Below are 20,020 nucleotides of genomic sequence, written 5' to 3' on the forward strand. Positions count from 1 at the left end.
TCCCACACCACACTCCGCCCTCGCCAGGACAACTGCATGGCAAATGTGCACTATATCCGGTGGCTCTGTTTGCACTTTGGCATTACATGGGGGTTGGCACGGGGCGTAAGCTGTCAGCTGCCTGGCAGAGGCAGCCCCTCGGAATACTATTGAAGAGTTTCTGCATTGTTGTCATTCCTGCTGGGGGGTCGCCGATAGCGACACTGTAAGGTAAGACAGTGGTTCTCTTTGCTCTCAGTGTACGATACCGCTGCTTATACTGTGGCTCTGTTTGGTTGGAGTTAGTGTTGTTCTTTGTGTTGTGTTTACGCTAACTATCTGTGGATCACTTAATCACAAGTCAAGGTAAGGTTAGTTTATTTTAATCCCTATGGGTGCTGTGTGTTTTTTTTTTAATTCCTGCTACAGTGTAGTTGAGCGACATATTTTTCATGATCGAACATTTCCGAGAAGAAAAAGCGTCACTCACGGCTGCTTCTTATCTCAGATGGCAGGAGGAATTCTCAGCAATTTGGACAACCTGTGTAATGTGGACTGCGCCAACGTCCACCCCCTGGTGTGCCACCTGTGCCATGAGCAGTACCAGTCTCCGTGTCTGCTGGACTGCTACCACATCTTCTGTGCCCGTTGCTTATTGGGCCGGACCAATGACAGTCGACTCAGCTGCCCCCTCTGCGGGTAAGAGATATCACATTGAAGGTGAATACGTCAGCAAAATCTTGTGCGACTTAAAGCTCAGTGAGTATCAGGATGAAGTCTACTCAAGTGTCAAGTTGCTTTTTCTTTGGCTTTTTTTTGTGATTCCAACACAGCAAGATTATTTTAACATTTTTAATATGTACAGTCTATAGAAGATGAGAAATGCTTTGTCATTGATCACATGTTTAAATGCCGTACATCCATCTATCAAGTGGTTAGACCTCACAGCTAGGAGACCAGGGTTCAATTCCACTCTCGGCCATCTCTGTGTGGAGTTTGCATGTTCTCCCCGTGAATGCGTGGGGGTTTTTTCCGAGTACTCCGGTTTCCTCCCACATTCCAAAAACATGCTAGGTTAATTGGCGACTCCAAATTGTCCATAGGTATGAATGTGAGTGTGAATGGTTGTTTGTCTATATGTGCCCTGTGATTGGCTGGCCACCAGTCCAGGGTGTACCCCGCCTCTCTCAGCACCTCCGCGACCCTCGTGAGGATAAGCGGTAGAAAATGAATTAATGAATGTTATGTAGGGGGCTGCACGGCGATCAAGTGGTTCGCGCACAGACCTCACAGCTAGGAGACCCAGGTTCAATTCCACCCTGGGACATCTCTTTGTGGCGTTTTTTCCGGATACTCCGGTTTCCTCCCACATTCCAAAAACATGCTAAGTTAATTAGCGACTCCAAATTGTCCATAGGTATGAATGTGAGTGTGAATGGTTGTTTGTCTATATGTGCCCTGTGATTGGCTGGCCACCAGTCCAAGGTGTAGAAGACAGCTGGGATAGGCTCCAGCACCCCCGCGACCCTCGTGAGGAAAAGCGGTAGAAAATGAATGAATGAAAAAGTTGTGTACTCACCATTAACTTTGATGAAGATGCAGAGGACGACTTTTATACCTGGGGGATAAAATCTCTTCCCATTAAGACTAAACAGAGCTGTTTACATTCTGATAGACATGTAGCAGTTTCGGATCGCGACTCCACCACAACGTAAGTTCCATTCTAAGGCCAAAGGTCAGGGACTGATGGTTGGACACACTCAGGATTGGGCCGTGGTTTGTTTAGATGATGTGAGAACCACCATGTTGTTTTTGGCAAGTGTTGTTTCTTTGTTTTGGTTTGACTCGGTCAATTCTGAATGACTGGAGCAGCTGTAGGGTGGGTCATCCCAGGCTCGGATTTAGATCTTGGTCCCCGTGAGTTCTGCCAAGTGCGGTCACACAGCAAACAAAGCGTAGTGGCATTTGTCGCCCATAGTCAGCAGCTTCCACGAAAATCAAAGGCGGTCAAAATGATAGCAATCCATTTCATCCTAATCCAGGAGTGTCAGTCTTAGTGACCTTCAGCACACATTTTAACACCAGTGTTTCCTGTGGAGGTGACACACGACTTGACCCCACAGTCATTCAAGGATATTAGTTCACAATCGACTTAGACTTTCTTTTTTGTCATTGCACAATAACACAGCAGTGAAAATTGCCAACAAAATGTCGTTGCCTGGCTCCCGTGTAATAATAAATAATAATGTGGAGTATAAATAGATGACATCAAATATGAACAATGTACAGCGTAAACAGTAATTTGTGAAAATAATTTAGAATAATCGGCTTCTAAACTTGCCTGAAGAGTACTTTCATATGCCCTCAGCAGTGTATTATTGAGAATAATTTTTCCCTCCAAGAAGTAATCGTTTTAAAAGAACTGAAATGATCACAATCTTTTGTTATCATTAGACCTTTATTTCAATATATCTCTTCCATGTCTTTGTCCGTATTACTAAAGCCTCTGGATTGACTAAATAATATGAAGACAAATATGACTCTTTTGTCCAAATAAAATAACACACTACAGTCCATAACGGTAATTTTTAAAAAAAATATACCCACTTTCAAGTCTGACTTAAATAGTAGACACATAATAATTCCTGGAGATGATATGGCGCCCTCTTGTGAGATACTGCAGCACTGCAACCACGATACCAAAGTATTCCCTGCAATAAGTGCTGAGTTTGCATGTACATTTTGTTCCCATTGTACTCATAAACAACTTAGAACTTCTTGCCGTGATTAAAACATAGTAGTGAAATCAAAAAGTCCCAAAAACAAAAAAAATGATGGAATAAAACAACTCCTTTCTTGTCTTTGAGTACCTGTTTAGAACTCACTTTTGGAATTTCATGTCAGGTCAGGTGGTTCTCGTTTTAGTTGTCCTCCAGGTAGTCTTCCGTCTTCATGTCATTAAGACCCAGCTCTTCGTTTTGTTCAAATGAGCGCGTGTACGTCTCAACAGTCATTTCTGGATCTGCCTCAGGAGCGTATACGTTTTCCAGGTAGCTGTTTCCAGCCGGATCATCCAGGATGATGTGGACCCTCATATCCCCGGCGATTATCTTCTCAATCTTCTCACCGAATTCCTTGAGCTTCTGCATGCGATCCGAGTCACCGCTATCCCCGCACACAAATGGGTTTTTGGCAACGACAAGGTCTTTGATGTCAGTCAACAGGCCCTCCAGGGTGGTGAACTTGCCGCACAACGCCGCCATGCCCAGCTCGAAGTCCAACTCCGGGATGAGAACGGAGCAGGTCTCTGATTTGAGTAGGTCCCGTGTCATGTCTGAAGGACCGTTAATGTGCAGGGAGATCTTGGTGCCCTTCTCCTCGGTGGCGCCACCCGACTTGACTTCATTAGTACGATGTCCACAGCTGTCACAGTTGGTGGCCATGATGATGGCCTCCTTGAAGTGAGGGATCTGGACCAGCTTCATGTTGGTCGAGGCCGGGGCGTTGCACTCGGGACAGTTGGTGTTGAAGACCAACACCTCGCTCCTCATAGTGTCCAAGTCGTTGCCAGGTGGTTCCTCGTCCTCTGGTTCATCGTCAGCCCTCAAACCCAGCTGCTTCTCCTGCTGGATGGAGCGTCGGAACCAGGACACTGTGAGGGCCTCGTCTTTAAGGGGGGCTACAGGGTTCTCCACAAAACTGTTGCCTGATGGATCTTCAATTACTACAGTAAATTCCTTATCCACATCTTTGAGTTTTTTCAGTTTCTGGATGAAGGCTTCGATTTTCCCGGCCACCTCTGGGTCGGCGGCACGTCTGGCCGCTTGATCTTGCTCCAACCCGGCCACAGCTCGGTCCAAAAGGCCCTCAACCGTGGACAGGGAGCCTTTCTGTGTGAAGGGAGGGATCTCAAAATCCAGTTCTGGTATCTTTGTAGTAGCGCTGTCCATTTTAACCACCTCCCTATCCAAGTCTTGTTTACTTCGGACTTGAAGAGTGTAGCATACGCCTTGCTCCTGAATGCGTCCGGCTGACTGGATCTCCGTATTGGACCAGCTGCATTTGTCGCAGCTAAAAGAACTTACGATGACCTCCTTGAAAAAGGGGATTTTAGTGAGAAGCAACCGTGTGATTCCGTTCTGGTAGCAGTTCATACACAAACTCTCCATCTCGGTGGGCTGCCAGTCTTCGTCGTCGGCGCTCAAGTCTTTGAAGACGCTTTTCCCTCGCACATGTTCCTGGGCAATGGTAGACATATTTTGACCTAAACAATGTTTCTCTAGTGGTAGAATTGTTTGAATGTGGTATCGTATTTCGTTGTAGTGTGACCTGTGAGACGTTTCTAGATAACACAAGGTCCGCACATGCTAACACTGACGTCAGCAAGGCGACTTCCGCATTTTCTTCTTCGTTGACGTGTACGACTAGTGACACTCTTGCGGCCTCTGTCGGTTGTTTGGAGTAATGCAACAGTTGATTCTTGCTTTATGAGAGATACACAATATTATATTCATTCATTTTCTACTTGCTTTTCCTTTTTTTCGCGGGGGGTGCTGGAGCCTATCCCAGCTGTCTTTGGTACACACTGGACTGATGGCCAGCCAATCACAGGGCACATACAGACAAACAACCATTCACACTCACATTCATACCTATGGACAATTTGGAGTTGCTAATTAACCTAGCATGTTTTTGGAATGTGGGAGGAAACCGGAGTACCCGGAGAAAACCCATGGGGAGACTCCACACAGAGATAGCCGAGGGTGGGATTGAACTCTCCTAGCTGTGAAGTCTGTGCGCTAACCACTCGACCACTGTGCAGTCTCCTATGGACAATTTGGAGTCGCTAATTAACCTAGCATATTTTTGGAATGTGGGAGGAAACCGGAGTACCTGGAGAGATGGCCAAGGGTGTAATTGAACCCTGGTCTCCTAGCTGTGAGGTCTGCACGCTAACCACTCATCCGCCGTGCAGCCCACAATATTATATTATTACATTAAAAACTGGAATTTTTCATAATTTCTCTTCCCGTAGATACCTGTCCATCATAAAGGCAAACAATGGCCTCCCACCAGAGGACCGTCTGCTGAAGTTCCTGGTGGACAACAACGCAGACACAGAAGAAACAGTGCAGTGTGCCAACTGTGACCAAGAGAGCAACAAAAAGGTTTTTTTTTTTTTACACTGTTAGACTCCATTTTGTTTTTGCTAAGTCAACTCTATCCTTGTGTTGTCTTCTTGCCCAGGACTCCGGTGTGATGTTCTACTGTAACACCTGTAACCAGCCTCTGTGCTGCGCTTGCAGGGAGCTCACACACAAGGCCCGAATGTTCTCCCACCATGACATCGTCTCGCTGGCCAAGCGCACTAAAGCCAAACACAGGAAGTGCGGTGAGAGACCCCCCCATATCAGGAGGGTCTAAAAGGTCCATTTGTTCAATACACTGTAATTAAGTCTTTATTTCAATATTGCCCTCAGCTCTTCACGAGGAGCCCTACATCCTCTTCTCCACTGAGAACAAGTCCATGCTTTGCATCAAGTGCTTCCGAGACATGCAAGTGTGAGTGAAAGTACCGAACAACACCTATTTTTGACCATCCATCAGTTTTCTCTCGTGAGAAACATCAGCTGCTGACGTTTGTAGGATGTGTGTTACTTCAGTAGTTATAATAGTTATCCAAGCTTATGTTGATACTTGTTTACTGTATGTGATGACATTGATGCTACATTGACACGCATTATTTCATAACCTCAACTCCAAAATGACAGATTTAATACCAGAAATATTTCAATATTGAACAAAGCAAAATTTGTTATATATATTATTAAAATTAAAATTAAAATTAAAATTAAAATTAAAATTAAAATTAAAATTAAAATTAAAATTAAAATTAAAATTAAAATTAAAATTAAAATTAAAATTAAAATTAAAATTAAAATTAAAATTAAAATTAATTAGGATAAATATTAAAATTAGAAAAAAACCTTAAACTACATTATGAAAGCAGGAAGTGAACAAATATAATAATAATATAATAATGTATATCAATATATTGACACTTACTATGGTACCCATTATGTCATTGGATGGTCATATCACCTCGTACTTCGGAACATGACAAAAAAATTTAAAAAAACCAAAAAAACAAAAAAAACTTAAACTATATTATGAAAGCAGGAAGTGAACAAATGTAACAGTTACTGATTGTAAAAGTACCAGATGGAGGGGTAGGATTTACTAATAAGGTTTGCTTCTTCCTACTCCTTTTGGACATGTGGAACTGTGAACTGATTATGTGATGCATTCAATTGTAATCTGATGCATGTTCAAATGAAATTAAACCATTACCATTACCAATGCATGTTTGATATGAAGTACAGATAGATGAGGAGTCAAGAACCAAAGTATATTGTACTGTCTGATGGCAATGTGTGTGTGTGTGCTCCACAGAGAGAGTCGCACTCACTGCATTGACATTGAGACGGCCTACGTCCAAGGATGCGAGATGTTAGACCAGGCCGTGCTGGTAAGAGAGTCCTTCCCCTGTGCACTACATCACACCGAGGGCTGTTTCTAATGTACTGACCCTCTCATGTAAGCACCATGAAGTAACCGCAATGAAGCCGCGTCTTCCCTCTTGTGTGCAGGTAGTGAAGGAGCTGCAAACGTCCACTCGAGAAGCCATCTTTCTGCTGAGGTCCATGATAGGAGAAGTGTGTTTGAACGTGGAGGAGGAGGAGAGCGCCATCTGCTCTCTGTTCAACAGTCTGCAGGTCAAAGCGTGATTATTATTTATAGTCATAAAAAACATTTTCAATAAATGGTACAGTAGTTGTATATAGGAAAACAGTCAGAAGCACAGTACTAATGAATGTTAGTGTTGACAATAGCACCATAAAACCATTGGGGGTCGCTGTTGAGCTAACTAGAAAGACTTAACAAGCCTTCTCAGGGAGCAGCATTGGTTAACCTCACAGTTTATAGAATTTATAAAGCTCACATAGCCTGTTTTTTTTTTTATTCTCACCTGACAGGAAAAATTAGCTGAGAGAAAGAAGATTCTGCTGAAAGCTGCTCAAAGGTGATATTAAAACACACAAAGACACTAAGCAAATATTTGAAGCAGTATTTACATTATACACATTTGGGACAATAATGTTTCATTTTCATTGACACTATCAGAGTGTTGTTTATTTTTATATTGTTTGCATTGGTGTGCAACTACACTGCATCATACTGAGAATGTTTCTCATATCAGCCCCCTGGAGATGCACAGGATATGAATGAATGTAGTAGACATTCAAAAAAATCCCCAAAAAACAAATAAGGAACAAGAACCGGGATATAACTTTCCCACTTTTGTACAGATTTAGTAGAGATACTCAATAGTTTTAGGCCACCATTACAGTACACAAGTACACACAATCTACACTGCAAAACCGCTGCTCAAGCTCTGCAACCATTCTGTCCAGTGGACAGTGATCAATTACATCATAATCATTATTATATTATTAATTGGCCTATTATTACTATCATCATTATTCTTCTTCTGTTTATTAGTACTACTACTACTAGTAAAAAAAAAAAAAACTCAATAAGAAATCAAGAAGAAAAATTAAAAAAAATCAATAGAAAATATCTAATTATTTAGGGGGGCTTAAGAAAATTTCAAGCCCCCCTTATTGGCTTGCTTATTAGCCTGATTTTGCCCTATTATATGAAATTTTATATGAAATTTGTACTACTACTACTACTATTTGTGGTACTACTACTACTACTACTACTACTACTACTAGTAGGCTAGTATTAGCCTGCTTATTGGCTTGCTTATTAGCCTGCTTTTGCCCTATTATATGAAATTTGTCAGAGATTTTTTTGTAAAAAATTAAAAAATTCAATAATTTTTTTTAAAAAAATCAATAAAAAAATATCTAACTATTTAGGAGGGCTTAAGAAAATTTTAGAGGGTCTGTAGCCCCCCTCATTGGCTTGCTTATTAGCCTGCTTTTGCCCTATTATATGAAATTTGTCAGAGATTTTTTTGTAAAAAAATTTAAAAAATCTATAAAAAATTTAAAGAAATCAATAAAAAATATCAAATTATTTAGGAGGGCTTAAGAACATTTAGGGGGTCTGTAGTCCCCCTTTTTGGCTTACTTATTAGCCTGTTTTTGCCCTATTATATGAAATTTGTCAGATATTTTTTGTAAAAAAAAAAAAAAAAAAAAAAAAAAAAATATATATATATATATATATATATATATAGATCTAATTGTTTAGGGGGACTTAAGAACATTTTAGGGGGACTGAAGCCCCCATGAATTAGGCCTAATGACGCCACAGTTGTATGTTTTGGTTGCACACCATTGTAAACTAAAGCTTAAATTAATACCTCTCTACTTAATCATAACTGAGCATTATTAGACATATCGTGTATTTCTGATGGAGCAGCTGTACCTAATGTTATGGCCGATGAGTGTCCACCTACATATACTGGATCAAAATGCCCACACTTTTATACTATTATACTATAACATTATAAAATGTCCTATTGCTTTTAATAGAATTATTCCCATTGATTGAATGTCACCAAAGCTGTAATTAATGAATTTAATGACCAATCAATATAATTCCATGCATTTTCAAAGAAATAGCGTCTGGTTTTCATTGAGCGAGCGGTCCGGTTGCATGGATCTTTAGTGAGACTGCCCGGAAGCGGCCCAGCGGCCTGCTTCCTGGAAGGGCGTTCCAGGCTATTTGAGTCGGAATTTGTGTGTCCGCTGCTGCTTCGGCTGCCCGAGGTCTGTTACAGGAGAGCACTGATAGATTAGCTTGTGGAGATAATAATGGACTTTGCTGGTGGGGTCAGCACCTGCTCCTCAGCCTGGCCCATCCTTGCCCCCAATCCTGTTCCTATCACCATTGTTTACGTTTGTGTTTGCAGCCAGCATGAGGAGAAGGAGAAAGCGCTAAAGGAGCAGCTCTCACACCTCACATCTCTCCTGCCGACACTCCAGGTTGTCAACACTTTGCATCACATGAATTGAAATGGAAAAATTATCGTAGAAATTACTTAGAATTAATGTCATTTATTTATAGTCTTTTGTTTATTTTGTGGGATTCATTGGCTTCACATCACATTTTTTAACCTTGTATATTAAATAAATTCAGATTTATCTTCTTTTATATCTGCAGGTTCATCTGGTCACCTGCTCTGCCTTCCTGAGCTCAGCCAACATGTTTGAGTTTTTGGACATGGGCTATGTGAGTGATTTGATTTTCAAACTGTATGAATACTTATATGGAACTTTAATATTCCCTGCTCCAGGAAATAATATTTAGGTTGTGTTAAAATGTAAAATACAGTAAGTCCATCTTCATAAAGATGTCCTTGCTTCCACAGCAACTGATGGAGCGACTGAAGAGGATCGTCAAGCTTCCTCATCGCCTCAGACCAGTGCAAAGTAGCAAAGTGAGTGATATTCCAGACCAGTGGCGTCATTAGGCCGTCATTTTAGGGGGGGCTTCAGTCATATTTTTCATTGATTTTGTTTTATTTTTTTCATATCATTTCACAGAATAGGGCAAAAGCAGGCTAATAAGCAAGCCAATAAGGGGGATTCAGTCCCCTTAAAATGTTCTTAAGCCCCCCCTAAATAGATATTTTTTATAGATTTTTTTAATTGAATTTTTTGCAAAAAAAAATCTGACAAATTTCATATAAAATTTCATATAATAGGGCAAAAGCAGGCTAATAAGCAAGCCAATAAGGGGGCTTCAGCCCCCCTACAATGTTCTTAAGCCCCCCTAAATAGATATTTTATTGATTTTTTTATTGAATTTTTTACCCCCAAAAATCTGACAAATTTCATATAAATTTTCATATAATAGGGAAAAATCAGGCAAAAAATGTCTTATTGATTTTTTTTTTTTTTTTTTTACAAAAAAAATCTCTTACGAATTTCATATAATAGGGCAAAAGTAGGCAAATAAGCAAGCCAATAACAGGGGGCTTCAGCCCCACTAAAATGTTCTTAAGCCCCCCCCTAAATAATTAGATATTTTTAATTTTTTTTTTTTTTTGATTTTTTACAACAAAAATCTCTGACAAATTTCATATAATAGGGCAAAAGCAGGCTAATAAGCAAGCCAATAAGGGAGGCTTCAGGCCCCCTAAAATGTTCTTAAGCCCCCTTAAATAATTAGATATTTTTTATTAATAAAAAAAAATGTTTTTTGATTTTGTTTTATTTTTTACAAAAAAATCTCTGACAAATTTCATATAATAGGGCAAAAGCAGGCTAATCAGCAAGCCAATTAGCAGGCTAATACTAGCCTACGACTCTTACTAGTAGTAGTAGTAGTAGTAGTAATAATCAGAATAATAATAATAATGATGATAGTAATAATAATCAAATCAGTGTTATTGAATATGTTTTTTGCTTTGCTTGTAATGTTGATGCATCGCCTGCATATTAACTGATGATTATTATAATAGTTAAATGATAGTTAAAGTGATTGGTCATGTTAACAACCTTTTAAGTAGAACCAAGCTAAAAGTAGTATGAATTTGTTAATATTAACTAATTTCATTTCCAATTAAGGGGTCTAAAAGTCACAGCCCACGGGCCAATTGCAGCCAACAGGACCATAATTTGTGGCGCCCTCGCTTATCACAGCATCAGCATCCAAAAATGAAATCTAACCGAGGATGTTCCTATCCCGTTGCACACAAGAACATACGCTAAACTACTCGACAGCTAATTGCATTCCTCCATCAGATCAACACGGACTACCGCAGCGAGTTCGCCCGTTGTCTGGAGCCCTTGCTGCTGATTGGACAACGCTGCGCCCCCTCCGTCACCGGCTCCTCCAGCATCGCCACAAGGTGAGGTCATTTCCGACATATCGGCTTTGCAGTACTTTTTTTTTTTCCGTGTATCGCCAACCACTGTGTCGCCGCGTTCTGACGATTCCAAGAAGACAAAAGGAGCCGGGATGAACATTTGACACTTTGTAAAGCATCCCGACTCAAAATCCCCTAAATGGTTTGAAATGACTTTGAGTGAGGGGCCGTGAGGGTGATGTTTGTGGTCTGATGACAGGCGGCGCCATGCTGAGTCCAGCTATGGTAGTTATTCTGTGTTTGTACAGTCGCTGGCACTAATCCATTCTGTTGTAGACCACATCACAACCACATAAAAGGAGTTTTTGGTGCATTAGATTTACTTTTTACATATTTTATCTTCCTTCCTGCGTCTTACTCCTCCTCGCACATACACAATACAGAAGTTGTAATTCCAACCCCTTGACAGCCTGCTCCGCAGCTTGTTCAACGCAACACGCACAGAGGCCGGGGATCAGATACAGGCCAAGCGGCACTATTTTTATCATAATTTCATAGAACCCTCCAGAATTAATCTGGAAGTTAGCACGTAGGGGCGGCTTTGTTCCAGGCTGCTGATGTCACCGGACGGGTGAGGTATTTAAGCAGGCCTGTTGCTGTGGATGTGGACCCATGCGGACCCATGCGGGTGCGGCGTAGACGTGGGAGTTGCTTTGGGAGTTCTTATTGTTTCTTTCGTGCAAACGGTTCCAACTTCCTAGCGCTTAAAGGAACGTGAGTGCTTTTATTAATCACATTGTGCATGTTTATGTTCTGAGTGGTGTTGATGTGACGTGATGACATTCGGACATAATTCACCACACTGGAAGATGATTAGAAATATCTGAACGACAGCTGAAAGTGGCATAATTCTTTAGTTTTTTTTAATTCATAGTTTGAAATTTCCATTTTCAAAAGTTGTGAAAGATATCGAATTAGCCATTTGAGTGGAGCTTCTGAAGTAGAACCTCCTTGAGGTCATACAGAATTACAAGATGTTCTTTATACTGTGCAAGACCTCAATTCAGTCAACATCAATGGATTAACTTTCTAAAACCTATAAATACTTAAAATGTTATATTTTAGCATTAAACGATGCCAAAGTTTCAGATAATGAGGTTTGCATATTAGGCACGATACGTTTACACGGAAAGACAGGGGTCTCCAGCCATTAGCTCCTTAACACTTTTCATTAAATTATGAGATAAAAAGTCATAATAATGAGATAGAAAGTCATAATAATGAGATAAAAAGTTGAAATTATGAGATAAGAAAGTCAAAATTATGAGCTAGAAAGTCAAAATTATGAGCTAGAAAGTCACAATTTTGAGATTAAAAAGTCAAAATTTTAAGATAGAAAGTCATAATGAGATAAAAAGTCGAAATTATGAGATAAAAAGTCAAAATTACGAGATCAGAAAGTCAAAATTATGAGATAAAAAGTCAAAATTATGAGCTAGAAAGTCAAAATTATGAGATTAAAAAGTCAAAATTTTGAGATAGAAAGTCATAATGAGATAAAAAGTCAAATTTATGAGATTAAAAAAATCAAAATTATGAGATCAGAAATTATGAGATAGCAAGTCAAAATTTTGAGATAGTCAAAATTATGAGATAGAAAGTCAAAATTATGAGCTAGAAAGTCACAATTTTGAGATTAAAAAGTCAAAATTTTAAGATAGAAAGTCATAATAATGAGATAAAAAGTCGAAATTATGAGATAAAAAGTCAAAATTATGAGATTAAAAAGTCAAAATTTTGAGATAGAAAGTCATAATGATATAAAAAGTCAAATTTATGAGATTAAAAAAATCAAAATTATGAGATCAGAAAGTCGAAATTATGAGATAAAAAGTCAACATTTTGAGATAGTCAAAATTATGAGATAGAAAGTCAAAATTATGAGATAGAAAGTCACAATTTTGAGATTAAAAAGTCGACATTTCAAGATAGAAAGTCATAATAATGAGATAAAAAGTCAAAATTATGAGATAAAAAGTCAAAATTATGAGCTAGAAAGTCAAAATTATGAGATTAAAAAGTCAACATTTTGAGATAGAAAGTCATAATGAGATAAAAAGTCAAATTTATGAGATTAAAAAAATCGAAATTATGAGATGAGAAATTCAAAATTATGAGATAGAAAATCAAAATTTTTTTAGATAGTTGAAATTTTGAGATAAAGTCAAAATTATGAGCTAGAAAGTCATAATACTGAGATAAAAAGCGTAAATAATGCCATAGCTTTGTAGAAGAGTCACAGCAGGAGCTCTTCTCCTGTTCAGACACGGATTGCGAGTACGTTGAGGAGTACATTGGTATCTCATAATTTCGACTTTCTTATCTCAAAATTTCAACTTTCTTATCTCAAAATTTTGTATTACCATTTGAATTTTTTCGACGGGCTTCCATTGTATTGCCACGTAAGTGTAAAAAGAAGTCAGCCAAGTATCCTAACAGTAAAATAGGAATCAAACATGTGTCTTGCGTCATCGAAGCGGCACCTTGTATTTGTCGTGTTGCTGTCAAGAGAAACAAAGCAGCCGTTGATATTCTCCTCACCTCAGGCTGCAGTCGCCTCTCTCCATGTCTTGCCGCTCCCTGTCTCTCAGTGAGATGCCGCTCGGCTCCGTGTTGGGGCGGAGGCCTACGTCTCATCGCAACATCTGCACCAAGGTCCTCCTGGCCGAGGGGAGGGAGACGCCCTTCACCAAGCACTGTAACAACTACGAGAACAGCTACAGGGTACGTGCATTAGAGGTTTTATATTTTTGCATAATTTATACGCATGTTTGTGCCGCATAGAAATGTGCAGCTTTCCAAATGACCAGCATTGTTTAAATTGGATTCTAATTTTGAACCGCTTGGTTCAGCCAGCTCTAGGTTCCAATCCAGGACCTTCAGACTGAGGAGTTGAGAGTAATCTTGGTTCAAGGTTGATGTTTACTAAAGTACACTGCAAGGCAATATTGGCGGACATTTGTTACTATTGATAGTCATTTTTCATGACTACAGTATTTATCTTATGTTCTTAATCTTATTTTATTAGTGAAATGCATCCTGTGGCATTACAGTGATTTATACATAATGTGTTTATTCCGGGCGGCACGGCGGTCTAGTGGTTAGCGTGCAGACCTCATAGCTAGGAGACCAGGGTTCAATTCCAGTTCTCTCCGTGCATGCGTGGGTTTTCTCCGGGTACTCCGGTTTCCTCCCACATTCCAAAAACATGCTAGGTTAATTAGCGACTCCAAATTGTCCATAGGTATGAATGTGAGTGTGAATGGTTGTTTGTCTATATGTGCCCTGTGATTGGCTGGCGACCATCTCTTGCCTGAAAACAGCTGGGATAGGCTCCAGCACCCCCCGCGACCCTCGTGAGGATAAGCGGTAGAAAATGAATGAATGATTAAACTTAATAAACTTAAAAACATAGTTTACATACAACTTAAGAGACTAAATCTGAATGCTCAAAAATAATTAATTTTTATAAGTACAGTTGACTTAAAATTTTCTTAAAAGTTCTACTTATAAATGTTGATTGCCACTTGCATTATATCCGTCTTTTCAGTTTATTTAACTTGTCTTAACTTTTTGCAGATTTGTGTAACCTACTTAATATAATTAAATTGTAATTGATTAAAAAGTAAAAAAGTATCTATTAAACATGAATAAATCAACCCAAGAATCAATCAAAAGAGTTGAAAATGAAAACGGAAATTAAAGAATGGAGAGTGCATGGCAGAGAGAATACAAAAAAAAAATTATAAAAAGTATATCTAATATCAACTCCAAATATTTAAGCACTCATATACTCAAACGTTTGAGTTTATGAACTGAAAATTCGGGTTTTCAGCGTACAGATGCCAAAAGAATTGTAGTTTTTAGAGAGGTTTCATTCTGCATTCTGCATTTCCAGACTCTGCAGACAGAGATCCAGAACCTGAAGGACCAGGTCCAGGAGCTGCACAGAGATCTCACCAAGCATCACTCCATCATCAACACGGACCAAATGGGCGAGATCTTGGACCGATCGCTGCACATCGATAGCCAGATAGCTTCCCAGTACTCCACGGTGGAAACTATGAGGGCCATGTTTGAAGAGGTGCCTACTGGACTACTAGCATGCGTATCTACTGGACTATCATCTTACGGTTTTCCTTTACAGATCTGGGATGAGACTTTTCAGAGGGTCACCAATGAGCAGGAGATCTACGAAGGTTTGTCTTCAAAGCAGCGTTGCCGACACTTTGATTCCATTTCGGCTGACCGTTCTCACCCGCAGCCCAGCTTCATGATCTGATGCAGTTGAAGCAGGAGAACTCGTACCTAACCACCATCGCCAGGCAGATCAGCCCTTACATCCTGTCCATCGCCAAGGTCAAAGAGAGACTGGAACCCAGGTGATGCTTTAACTCGGTGCCGTTTGTTTAAGATGGCCGTGTCTTCCAATAAAATATGATAGTATGTCAAACATTGATAAGTCTTACTGTCTGGAAGTAGATCCGTAATATTGAAAATATTTAAAAAAAAAATAAAGAAACCTAATCAATTCTTTTCTAGGTTCCAGGAGCCCAAAGAGCACTGTGACGACCGCACGGAAACAATGTTGAAGATTTATGAAGACAGCACCATGGCGACAGAGAGACAAGACAGGTACGCATGCATGCACAAGTCGTCAGTCGACAGTTTACTGTAGGGGTGGGCAAACTGTTGGACTCGTGGGCCGCACTGAGTTAACAAAACTGTCCGGGGGGGCAGAATATATATTTTTTATAACACACACACTATTTTACACTTAGAATTATAACAGTCCACCTTGAATTATTTGTCTCATTTTATTTATTTATTATATTATATTTATATTATTATGATCAATTATATTGTATATATTATATCTATTATATTTAATATATTATATTATATTTGTATATATGTATATTTGTATATATATATATATTTGTATTTGCTTATAATTCTAACAGTCCACCTTGAATTATTTGTCTAATTTTATTTATTACATTATATATTATATTTAATCTATGTATATATATTATATATTATAATTATATTATTATTAATTGTATTATATATACCAATTATATTATATTTAATATATTATATATTTTTTATTTAATTAATTTACTTATTTGTATAATTTTATCTGTAAAAGTGTCAGACTATTAGATATATGTTTTAAATATGTTCCATATATCCCTTTTTTCCGGAGCATTTTAAACATCAGACCACATCAAACTAGAAACTTGAAGTTTACATTTAAAAAAAAAAACATTTTTTTAAATTATTTTAATTTTTATTATTATTTATTTTTTTACTGAATAAGGCATCTGACTTGCAAGTCATGTTGCCAGCATGTATGTTAAAAGGTAGAAAGCAACTGGCGGGCCGGATTCAAACGCTTTAAAGATCTGACCACATCAAACTACAAACTTGAATTTTACATTTTTAAAATTTTTTTTTATTATTTTCATTTTTATTATTATTTTTTTTGACTGAATAAGACATCCAACTTGCAAGTCATGTTGCCAGCACGTATGTTAAAAGTTAGAAAGCAACTCGCGGGCCGGATTCAAACGCTTAGTGGGCCGCATGTGGCCCCCGGGCCGTAGTTTGCCTACCCCTGGTTTACAGCTTCACACACACTTTTCTGTAGCGTACCTAAGGTTGAAAAAAGACAAAAACAAAAAGAGGACTGACTGTAGTTTTGCTGTACAATTGTACTCCATCATAGTGACAACTTTAATATTTAATATTTAATATCAATATTTTGACACTCGATTCATTGATTTTAATGAGGCTACAAATGTAGCACTAATTAAGCCTTGGTGGAGGTCTGAACCTTTAATGCATCTTCTATTGGATCCGATTGGATGGACGCAGGTGTACCTAATGTTGTGGCCTATTGCTTGTCTTGTGTTCCACAGTGGGAAGCAGACGTGTGTGACAGAACAAGACAGAGATAAGAACAACCATCCTCTGATGCTCTAACCCCACCCACGTAAAAAAAAAAAAGCCCCCTTAATGATGCTGACGGCGTGCCTGGCTGCCTTCTTCCTGTGTGACAGGAAGCTCCATGTGACTGAGCAGGGTGTGTGGGAAGCTGTCGGCGGCTCAATGGGTGTGAAACCTTTGGGTGTCAGCGTTAAGTGGATGTGCAGACGTGGAGGTCAGGCTGCTGTCAGGACCTGACGTGGACCCACCGTGAAGAAGAGCCGCCCTTTAGCCCTTTCTTAACGGGAAAACAATTTACATTTGGAGAAAACACACTGAAATATATATTAATATAAATGTGTAAAAAAAAAAATAGCCGAGTGGTTAGCGCACAGGCCACACAGCTAGGAAACTCGAGTTCAATTCCACCCTCGGCCATCTCTGTGTGGAGTTTGCATGTTCTCCCCGTGCATGTGTGGGTTTTCTCCGGGTACTCCGGTTTCCTCCCACATTCCAAAAACATGCTAGGTTAATTGGCGACTCCAAATTGTCCATAGGTATGAATGTGAGTGTGAATGGTTGTTTGTCTATATGTGCCCTGTGATTGGCTGGCCACCAGTCCAGGGTGTACCCCGCCTCTCGCCTGAAGACAGCTGGGAGAGGCTGCAGCACCGCCCGCGACCCTCGTGAGGAAAAAGCGGTAGAAAATGAATGAATGCACAATATAAGATGAAAAATAAATAAACAAATCAAGAATAAAGAAAATCAATCAATCAGTAATAAATAAATATAATAATAATAATAATAATAAAAACTTAAGAAACCACATATAGTTGGTGGGTAGACAAATGATTTTTTTCAGATTAAAATGAACAAAGCATTATTAGAGCCCTGTAGACATGACAAAACACGACTATAGTCACATTTATACTCTTTTTATTTACAACATATTGCGCAACTGCAGGGTCTTGAGACACATGCTAACTCGCAAACTAGAGAGCTAGTGACCTAAACGGTAGCCTTCAAGTTATTTCCTTTAAACTTAAATAGCCAAAAACTTACCACTTCCGCACAGAGAGGGAGGATAACTATTAACAGTTATTTAACCTTTAACATGAATATTAATCAAACGTAATAATTTTTTCTGGGTACATGATACCATACAGCATCCATATCAAACTAACATTAAACTTTCATATCAAGGCGGGGGGGGCTCAAACTGGTTTCCTGCGGGCCACATTTGGCCCACGGGCCGCGTGTTTGAGACCCCTGGTCTAAAAACAACCTCTGCTGTTGATAATGCGGGCGCTGACTGATGGAAGGAAAAAGCTTATTTACATTTCATCGACGGCAGCTAAAGTTGGGGAAGTATGGAGTCCCAGTTTGGCCTCAGGCAAGCGTTGAGCTCCGTAGAGAAGGTCCGAGGTGCGCATTCATTAAAAATACATTTGTGACAGCCTGGTAACAAACGACCGTGCCCGCTCCCTTGCTCCTGCGCCTCCCCGAGATCGTTCATCATCTCAGGCCAACAATCTGCCTGCTTGCTCTTCATTATTCTCCCACCTGAAGTCGGACTGGGAAGGTTATTGCATCTTATTTTTGTCGGCGACGGCACATTTGGAGGAGTATTTTATATTTTTTTAATAATTTTGTTGTTGTTGTGAGAATAGCAGATAAGACTTTTGGAGACAAAGCAGCTGCACTGCAAGTTCTAAATCACGTAATTGAGCATTAAAGATGGAGGGGAGTTAAAATAAAAGTTTAATGATCTTCATGAGGGAATTTAGGTCACTGAAGAAATAGAAGATTCGCATTTAAAAGGATATAATTAGTGTAAATAGAGCAGATTTAAAGTGTGTGTGTGTGGGGGGGGGGGAGTATATGCTATAATGAGAAAAAGAGGAACTGCACTTTTTTTTTAAATCACTCTAAAATGGCTGCTAGTGTATTTTTTTTGAGTATTACAACCCTTACATGTGATTCATGTATATTATTTTATTATTATACTGTGTATTTTTATACTGAATTATTTTGTAGCAGCCTCAAGCTAACTGTTCATCATCAATGATGCATGAAGCTGCCGTTTGAAAAGGTCAAAGGTCAATAGTGTTTACCCCCCCCCCCCCCTCTTATATAGAACCCACTCATAGTTTGCTCCAGACAGGAGGTGAAGGTCGGGTCACATGATGTTTATTAGACCAGATATGATTCTCTGACTTCATGACAGTCATGGAGGTCAGGTCAATATCTTGCGTTGCTAGTCACCGCCCTCGTGTCGTGTCGTTAATCAAGATACGCCAAGGATGGTATTTTTGACCTCAAGTGTCCTTGAACTCCACGCCGCCCACGGGTTCATATTTTATTATAAGTGTGCACAACTTGTGTTGTTCATTAATACTTTGGTGGTTTTTGTTTTAACCCCCCCCCCCCATTGTCAAAGTCATTCGGAACAGGAAGTGTCATGACCCCCCCGTCCATAAATAAATTTACATTTTTTGAATATGAAATAATGCTGAACCCAAGTATCTGCTATCAATCCAAAGTCTGTGACCGTAGAGGAGGATAGGAACTTAGATCGACCGGTAAATCGAGAGCCTTACCGAAGAAGGTCCCGGAATACTTCAACTCCTCCACCTGGGACAAGACCTCAATCCCAACCAGCACGCCACCCTCTTCCAGATTTGGAGGTGCCAGAAGGTTCCCATTCAGCTGTGAGCTGAGCCAGACAACAATGAGCATACCATGGAGCATACCATGGAGCATACCATGGAGCATACCATGGAGCATACCATGGATCATACCATGGAGCATATTATGGATCATACCATGGATCATACCATGGAGCATATTATGGATCATACCATGGAGCATATTATGGATCATACCATGGAGCATATTATGGATCATACCATGGATCATACCATGGAGCATACCATGGAGCATACCATGGAGCATACCATGGAGCATACCATGGAGCATACCATGGATCATACCATGGAGCATATTATGGATCATACCATGGAGCATATTATGGATCATACCATGGAGCATACCATGGAGCATACCATGGAGCATACCTGCTGGAGAAAGTGGATGGTGCGAAACCCTCCCCAGGGCTTATAAATCCAACTAATTGCAATTGTAAACAGCTGTCCACCATTAGTGGGGTAACACAGCTGCATCCATTAATAGGAATATAGG

The 20,020-nt window shown here is 39.5% G+C and overlaps 2 protein-coding genes and 1 long non-coding RNA gene across 3 annotated transcripts; 1 reads left to right on the forward strand and 2 right to left on the reverse strand.

Annotated features, from left to right (window-relative positions):
• The first annotated feature begins 170 nt into the window (after nt 1-170).
• Nucleotides 171-17,107, forward strand: rnf207a (ring finger protein 207a). The gene is made up of 18 exons (XM_058054758.2): nt 171-210; nt 488-678; nt 5,015-5,147; nt 5,227-5,371; nt 5,460-5,541; nt 6,433-6,508; nt 6,630-6,755; nt 7,017-7,063; nt 8,927-8,999; nt 9,178-9,246; nt 9,386-9,454; nt 10,764-10,870; nt 13,435-13,612; nt 14,787-14,972; nt 15,036-15,087; nt 15,153-15,270; nt 15,431-15,523; nt 16,813-17,107. Exons 2-18 carry the CDS (start codon nt 488-490, stop codon nt 16,874-16,876), a joined length of 1,809 nt encoding a protein of 602 aa, XP_057910741.1. The 5' UTR covers nt 171-210; the 3' UTR covers nt 16,877-17,107.
• zpr1 (ZPR1 zinc finger) lies at nt 2,419-4,414 on the reverse strand. The gene has a single exon (XM_058054760.2). It carries the CDS (start codon nt 4,233-4,235, stop codon nt 2,901-2,903), a length of 1,335 nt encoding a protein of 444 aa, XP_057910743.2. The 5' UTR covers nt 4,236-4,414; the 3' UTR covers nt 2,419-2,900.
• LOC144902071 (uncharacterized) lies at nt 6,346-19,539 on the reverse strand. The gene is made up of 3 exons (XR_013630319.1): nt 19,420-19,539; nt 13,430-13,549; nt 6,346-6,749 (listed from the first exon to the last, which is right to left on the reverse strand). It is a non-coding gene; the product is annotated as an uncharacterized LOC144902071 (long non-coding RNA).
• Between the last annotated feature and the right edge of the window lie 481 nt (nt 19,540-20,020).

This window comes from Doryrhamphus excisus, linkage group LG18 (genome assembly GCF_037039965.1).
Source record: "Doryrhamphus excisus strain RoL-2023G ecotype Guam linkage group LG18, RoL_Dexc_Guam_v1.1, whole genome shotgun sequence".
Classification (NCBI taxonomy): Eukaryota; Metazoa; Chordata; class Actinopteri; order Syngnathiformes; family Syngnathidae; genus Doryrhamphus; species Doryrhamphus excisus.